The sequence below is a fragment of the Diospyros lotus genome, chromosome 12 (assembly GCF_014633365.1).
Source record: "Diospyros lotus cultivar Yz01 chromosome 12, ASM1463336v1, whole genome shotgun sequence".
Taxonomy (NCBI): Eukaryota; Viridiplantae; Streptophyta; class Magnoliopsida; order Ericales; family Ebenaceae; genus Diospyros; species Diospyros lotus.
In genome coordinates, this window is record NC_068349.1 from 28,884,020 (window position 1) to 28,892,321 (window position 8,302).

The 8,302-nt window shown below is 39.4% G+C and overlaps 2 protein-coding genes across 2 annotated transcripts; both read right to left on the minus strand.

Annotated features, from left to right (window-relative positions):
- Positions 1–469: 469 nt before the first annotated feature.
- Positions 470–2,745, minus strand: LOC127787318 (3-ketoacyl-CoA synthase 1). The gene has a single exon (XM_052315293.1). The coding sequence runs from the start codon at positions 2,285–2,287 to the stop codon at positions 692–694; it is 1,596 nt and encodes a 531-aa protein (XP_052171253.1). The 5' UTR covers positions 2,288–2,745; the 3' UTR covers positions 470–691.
- Positions 2,746–3,321: 576 nt separating this feature from the next.
- LOC127787599 (pentatricopeptide repeat-containing protein At1g60770-like) lies at positions 3,322–4,023 on the minus strand. The gene has a single exon (XM_052315663.1). The coding sequence runs from the start codon at positions 4,021–4,023 to the stop codon at positions 3,322–3,324; it is 702 nt and encodes a 233-aa protein (XP_052171623.1).
- Positions 4,024–8,302: the final 4,279 nt, after the last annotated feature.

An 8,302-nucleotide genomic window follows, 5' to 3' on the forward strand; every position in this document is an offset into this window, starting at 1 on the left:
TGAATGAACTGGCCTATAATCTCCTCTTGGTGAAGTTTTGAATGAACTGAGAATATGATAATTTTGATATTCAAAAATCACTCCAAGTATTCCATAAAGGATAAGCATGATATACAAAAGTTCTAATCCTAGTTGATTTTAAAATAACAGTGATGCTTATCATAAACCCCTCCTTTATTCTTTTATAAATAGATGAATTATCATTAAAAATATATATATACCTATAAAACTGATTTCAATATTACATCCAAACATTTAGCAAATTTAAGTGCCTAACTTAAGTAACAAAGTGTTTATGTAGGACTACTTTGCATCTCTTTATCATTTTTTTTCTTGCAAACTTTAGATGACTTTAAATAATACTTTTGAGTAAATAAATTTATTATTGTATTAAAACAGACAACCATAAAAATAAGATTTGTTCTCTTTTGCCTTTGTGTACGGCGACATACAGTCAAAACTCATATCAGAAAAGAAAACCAAGATGACCATATATTATATTAAAGAGCATAGACGAATTTCTTTTGCTCAATTAATGGTAAAAATAAGTGTAATATACGTAGAAAAGACTTTTGGGGGAGTGTAAACGGACAGCTGGTTACCATCTCCCGTCCAAAATCTCATTAGGCCAAGACAATAATACCCGTTTCCAATTTCTTTTCTGTTTGTTTTCCGCTAATTAGTTAATTAATTAATTAGCCAGTGCAACCTTGACCGGGTACCTATCAATGGAGTCGATCCACGGGTTTCCTTTCGACCCACCCGCCGGGATGGGCCTCAACGCCCTCCAAACGGCGCTGTTGCACTTGAACCCCGACCCGAAGGCTATCTGCCAGACCCGGTCACCTAGCCCGACCCGCCCCTTAGCCTCCGTGTAAGCCAGCTCGTACCACAGCGAGCTGCTCGACGTGTTCCCAAAGCGGTGCAGCGTCATCCTCGACGGCTCCATATGCCACTCGCTCAGCTCCAGATTCTTCTGCAGCTCGTCCAGCACGGCTCGGCCCCCGGCGTGGATACAAAAATGCTCGAATGCCAGCTTGAAGTCGGGTATATACGGCTTCACCTTCGTCTTCTTCAACACCTTCTTCTTTACTAGCGTCAAGAAAAATATCAACTGCTCGGAGAACGGCAGAACCAGAGGCCCCAGCGTCGTTATGTTCGTCTTCAAGGCGTCTCCGGCGACCGCCATGAGTTCCCGAGCAAGCGAAACTCCGACTTTCCCTTTGTCGTCCTCTCTCTGGTACACGCACTTGTAGCTGTTGTCGTCGGAGCCTTTATGGGTCCGGACGGTGTGGACAAGCTCATACTTCGCCCGGGACCTGTCGCCGGTCTTGTTCGAGAGCAGCATGGCGGCGCCGCCCATCCGGAAGATACAGTTGCAGAGAAGCATCGACCGGTCGTTCCCGAAATACCAATTCAGCGTGATGTTCTCGGTGCTTACGACGACGGCGTAAGAGTTCGGGTTCGCTTGGAGGAGATCTTTGGCGAGGTCGATGGAGATGAGGCCGGCGCTGCAGCCCATTCCGCTCAGATTGAAGCTCTTAATGTCGGGCCGGAGCTTGTAATGATTGACAATCATGGAGGCCAGAGACGGGGTCGGGCAGAACAAGCTACAGTTGACGATGAGGATTCCGATTTCTTTAGGGTTCACCCCGGTCTTTCCAAAGAGCGAGTCGAGCGCGCCGAACATAACGGCCTCTGCCTCCAACCGGGCCTCTTTTAGGCACAAGTTCGGCGGTCTGGACGTGATTCCGTTGGGGATGTAAGTCTCGTCGCCGAGGCCGGACCGGGTCGAAATCCGCCGCTGGAACTGGAGGCTTTCTTCTCCGAAGCCGCTGCTCTCTTCGGTCATTTTCAGGAACGATTCGACCGACATTTTCCGTTCTTCGTCCGGTTTGTAGCAAGAGAAGTCGACCAGGTAGACCGGCCGGGAACGCTTAGCCCAGTAAAGGCCTAAGGCAAAGACGGCGAGGATTGAAGCAATAAGGCCGTTGGCCGAGTCGAGAGAATTGGCTTGACGACTCGTCCATATGTCGGAAACCAGAAGGGGATCGAGCTTTAGGCCGGAAAGCTGAACCAGGAGAGCTATGAACAAAGGCAAGATGACCAGATAAAACAAGAGGGTGCCGAAATTGCTTGAGTAGCCATAGCCAAGCTTGACGTACTTGAGCTTGACGGACTGTAGAAAGTCTGGCAACCGTTGCCGGATTTTGATGACGGCGGAGGATGAGTCCTTGAAAGCCATCTCCGCCGTTAATCGCTCTTTATCCATCTCTATACTACCCATCTCTCTCTCTCTCTCTCTCTCTCTAGTCTCGAAATTCCCGTGTTGTTTTCGGGTTCTTAAACGAGAAGGAATTAAAGGGGATTGTTTCCAAAGAGTGAATGAGAAGCTGAGATAATGGTTAACCTCACCAGAGGAAAACAATTGAAGAAAAATCAAACAGTTTGTTGGGGATGAAGAAGAGAACAGGGGTTTTTAAAGATGATGAAACAAGAAAGCTAGTAACTTGGAACATATCTTGATTAAATTTGGTAAGCGGTTCTGAGAAAGGATAGATAGCTCAACAACCAGAGACCAGAGACAAGACAAACACTGGGAAAAGAAAGCAAAATTTATATATATATATATATATATGTGTGTGTGTGTGTGTGTGTGTGTGTAAAAGGGAAAGACAAGCATACGCAAATACAGGCTGGGATGTGGTGACGTTTTTGTGGTTTGAAAGTTGAGGAGGTTGTCGGGGCGGGGGCGGGGGCGGGTGACAGTTTGACCAAGTAAATGAGCAATGCATGTGAGAATTTGAGATTTCGTTCAAGTTATATATATACGTGTGTGTGTGTGTGTACATTTATATCCGAAGGTGATGAAAAATCATTAAAAGCGCCGGTGGTTGTAGGTGACTGCCCATCAAGAAACAATAAATGGTGAGGTGGGGAGCTCAGTTACTCCACTCTCCAAGTCCCAATGTTGCGATATTAATGATTGAATAAATATTTTTATTATTTTATATTTTTAAGGGTTAATTTTACAAACCATTTATAAGATTTGTTTAAATTATTTCAACTATTCATGTGTTTTTGACAATAACATGCACCTCTTTTGCTGCTAACAAATCAAGTTGTTGTGGCATGGCCTATAAGGAAGGTCCTTCTAATGGAGTGCGATTTTGTTCACCCCTTTTAACGGGGTAACTTTATCCCCCGTTAGTTTGGGCAATAAAAATGTCATTTTGGAGGTCTTCACCCACCCGTTCCTCTCTCTCCCCTTCTCCCCTTCCCTTGCTCTCGTAGTCGCCGACCCTCTCGCCGCCTTCCGCTTCACCGCCGCTGCATTGCCCCCCTCGCCTTGCCCCATCGCCTCACCACCGCCTCGCCGCGCCCATACAATGCGATCAGGAACTGGAAAGCAGATAGATACTGATGGGCATTTCTCATCTCCAATTCTTTGAGAGCCTTCTCTGCCTTCTCAATCATGCCCATGTCAACATAAATTGAAGCTAGATTGCTATAAGTTATCCAAGCTCCAGAGACTCGGCCATCCCTCTTCATCTCATCAATGACCCTCTCAACACCAGAAATATCATTGACAGCGGCAAGAGCCCTCATCCAGACATTATACGTGTATGAATCTGGGCCATCTGGCATTATATCACAGGCTTTCATTTCTTGGATGATGGATGGTATCTTTTCTGGGTGGCCAGTTTTTGTGTAGAGGGTCATCAGGCTGTTATAAGGCATGGAGGTTAACCCTAACTTCAGTTCTTTCATCTTTTCCAGTAAAGCCTCTGCTTTTTCAGTCAGTAATTCCTTGCAGTAACAGTTCAAAAGAGCACCATAAGTAAGATGGTTCTTTGCTGTTTCGGGAAGATTGATGAAGTAAGTTTCTGCAGCAGCTACACCTTGAGTTTTAGCAACAAGATCAAGATGTATAGCTTGATCACTGACTGTTTTGTTCATCCCTCTTTTTTCCATTTCTTCTGAAAGCTGCAAACCCGCAGAAGAACACAGGATAAGGTACATGCAAACATTACAGGAGAAGATAAATTCACAAGAAAATATGATAAAAAAAACTCACGATAATGCCGAAATAGCACAAAATTTACTACAATATCAACAATAGAATGAACTAGAACAAAACATAATCCATGCTCCAAAATATAATATGAATAAAAATAAGTGCAAGTCCTTGAAGTTAAATCCCAACAATAAATTCGTGAAAATAGGACAAGCACACAATAGGTTAGAACAGAACCGAAGAGCACATCAGTTTGTCATCACACCATCATTTCTTTATCCATACCATCTTTGAGACGAAACTGAAAACTTTATTTGAGAAAAAGTCTGATCTCATGCATGTTTGTCAAGTTGGCGAAGTTGATTTTAAGCTGATTTAACACATCCAATAACAATTGATGCAACACTAGACTGCATCTGAAAACATAATACAAAAATTTGTATAATTGGCAGCTAAACATGACCTAACATCAACTTTCGCGGTCGGCGAGGCGAGGTGGTTGACGCGCGAGAAAAAGCGGCGGCGACAGCACGAGGCTGGCTGGAGAAGAAGAGGAAAGGGGGGAGAGAGGAGAACAGAGGATAGGAGAGGGGGAGACTTGGAGAAGAAGAGGGAAGCAGAGAGAAGGAGATCGAGGGAAGCAAAGAAGAAAGGGGCATTAGTTTTTCACGGGGGTTATTTTAACCTCCGTTAAATGGGGTGAACAAAATCGCACTCCTTCTAATGCAGACACTATGTCAGGAATTTCAGAAGAAGCCATCATTTCAAAAATATTCTCTCAAGGCAAGAGCAATTCTCTCTAAGGGGTCGCCATTTGTTCGAAACCAACTTCCCAAGCCTACATGTCTAGGTTTTCACTTGGTCGAGCCATGCCCCCAGGATGATTTTAAGGGAGATACGTCTCCCACCAACACTACCCTGCGTTGTTCCACAACAATGCGATCTGCTTGTTCTAGGTCATTTTCCTTCTAGGGGACCTTTCCCATACTAGGAGATGGGGGTTTCTCTCGAAAGCCTCTTTCCAATCTTAAACACGGGATAACACCGCACCCTTAAATGTGCATGTCATGTGTCCCTATTAGGCTCGGTGCTTATAAATAGCCATCGATCCCCAAGTTTTCAGGGGAAAGACAAGAAAGTAAGCACAAGTATGAATAGACACCGAAAAGCAAGAAGCTAGCAATAGCAAGCACCACTTTCGACCACTCCACCTCTCCTGCACAACATTTTAACATTTAGTTGTTGCATATTGCACTACACAGTGACCTCATTTGACTTAAGCATCGGAGGGCTGGCATAGGAAAAATTCTTACATACCTTTTAACTGCTTTCTGTCTTATAGACTTGCATTTGAGATGTAGAACCTTCTGCATCATCACAGTAATCCTCATTCTCCTAGTTCCGTTATAACTCTCACAACCAAAGGATCAAGCTATTTCCAAGGTTGCTTAACTCTCTTGGCTAGTGGATTGAGTCCACTTTAGATGACTTCTTCCTTTTCTAGTGATGGCAAATCTAATGAGAAGGCCTACGAACACCTCTTGTTTTGTGGACTACTCACTAAGTTTCACCAAAATAAACAAATTTTAATTGTTATATCCAGACAACAACACAAGTAAAATGACTACTTTATTTATTTACTTAAAATATTTTTTTCCTTTATCTCTTATCTCTGTCATTTTTTGTCTCATCTCCCTCAATTCTTATATTTACTCTCTCCACTCTTATTCATATCACTTGTTGTTGGTCTTCTACTTTTTTTTTCTTTTCTTTCTCTTTCATCTTCACTATTTCACTTCACTGATTGTTGACTTAATTTGGGTTTATCTTCAAATGAACCCAGGGGTATTGTTTGAACCTATTGTGGCATAGTTCCTTAGAGGAGTCCTCCTAATGTAGCTAATGCACATTTGTCATCCGAAGGAAACGATCCCTTCAGTGAAAGACCTTCTTAGGGTCAGAGTCTATCTCTCCTAGGAAAGCCCTTGATCGCCCATTTTTCACCAGGGACTAGCTTCCCAAATTTGCATGGTTTCTCCTTATCGAGCTTCGTTCCTAGGAGGAATTCAATGAGATACATCCCCCATTTGCATTATCCCACATTGTGTTGTTTTGATGATGAAAAACTTTATATATTTGGCATTTGAAAATGAATTATTTTTTATCTTTAAAATTGAAATAAATTGAAAATGAAATATCCAGTCAATGCCAAAGGATATATATGATTTCAATGTATACAAAATCTCTTGTATTTATTTTGGAATAAATCTTTTGTAATTGTTTTGAAATAAAATTTATTTGTTAGTGTGTCAAAATTATTTCAAACCATACACACTTGGTCATATCCCAAGGCAAAACTGTCAACTATGTTAGTGAAACTGTCGATTGTTTTGTGCCTTTGTTATGGATAAATGAAATCAAGCCTCAAATTGTCGACTGTTTATGGCCTTTCAACAAAAATAGCCTACCATTCTCTTGAACTATCGACAAGGTAGATTTCAAGCCTTTGCTCTTTTTTTTTTTTCGTAAGTTCAAAAACTATTGACCATCATTGTATAGTCTCAACTTGTTGTCAAAAAAATTATCGATTTGTATAAAAAAGTCAACTATTTGACCAAAGTCATAGTGTGTTTCAAATTTTTCGAAAAAAATTGTCGACCGGTTTGGTAAAACTATTGACCTTTTCTTCACTAACATGTTTAATGATTGGTTTTTATAGGCTCTAAAAGTCTTCAATAGCTCCAAATAATAGCTAGTTAATTCAAACTCAGGATAAGCCTATATATACTAGCCAATGATGCACTAGAGAGGCTAATAAAGTGATAAGAACTCATAAGTGTATTCATTCTTCTCATTAGTGCTTATGCTTTCATTTTTCTGTTAATAAGGCTACACATATCATTTGTAAACTCTTGTTTAACCCTTTGTATATTTATTTAAGAGATATTTTAACTAAGAGATTCATTTCTTAGATCATCTTTTTTGAATTCATTGTTATACAATTCCTAACAGTTGTGTTAGAGGGTCTATTTGTGTATAAGTAGAAGGTTTTAATTCCTTGTGATTTTTCTAGAGAGCCTACTTGGTTAAGTGGGAGGCTATAATGGGCAGCTAGAGTAGTGGAATAGATTGGGTTGTGTGGAACCCCTACCCAGATACCCCAATTGTAATACCCGAGGTTTTCATACTAAAATTTGAGGCAATACCCGAGATATTTAGATGCAAAAATTGAGAAAATAAGATCATTTCAAAGGATTATAGAAGTCTTGAGACAAAAGTTTAGTTTCTAAACCAGGGGCAAAATTATAAATATTGAAGTTTGGGTAAAAATGTAATTTACCTAAAATATTGGGGTATTAGCGTAATTTATCATTTCTTTGGGAGCTAAAATACAATTAAAAAATAGCTCAGGGATCACGTAGCAAGAGGTCTAAATGCAATTAATTGAAAAGTTCAGGCCAGGGTAATGAACTAAGGCAATTAAACTATTTATGAGTCATGATTGCAGATTCCAAACTTATTCCAATATAGTTAAGTCATGATTGTTAATCTCAAATAACATTTAATCCACCTTTGGATCATTTTAAAATCCAAGACTTAGTTTCTAAAGTTTTCAAACCTTATCTTTAAGAATATATAGCAAGCAATCATTGAGCAGTTGAAAGATAAGATAAGATTACATGATCGTTCATAATGACCCCCCTAAGGTGGCATCGCATGATTGGCCAGAAAAAACTTATTTAGCCTTCAAGTTTGCTAAAGTCTCCAAACCTTATCGAATATGTGATAAGTATTCATTGGCCACTTGAAAATAGAATTTGAAGTCTCATGGTGACCTCGCAAGGTGATTGATAGGGCTTAATTGTATACATATTTTTATCGAATTTTTATCTTAATCTTGTGTTATTATTCATACTTAAAATGTGTGTTTATATGGATTTTATTTTAATTTTTGGGGGTAAGAATCTAGCAAAGCAAATAAATTCGAAGATTCGGGCATAAATATATATGTATATTATAAAGTTAATTTAAAAATTAATATTATAATATAAATAAAAATAAATAAATATTTTAAATAAATAATATTATAATACAATTAAAATTATTATAATTAATAGTATATAAAATATTATATATTAAATTATAATATTTATATATATTATATTATATTTTATATTATTTTATATATAAATATAATATTATAAAAAATAACTATTATATATATATATATATTAATTGGTGGCTGAGGCGTGAATGTAGGGACTAGGCCTTCATGTATATGTA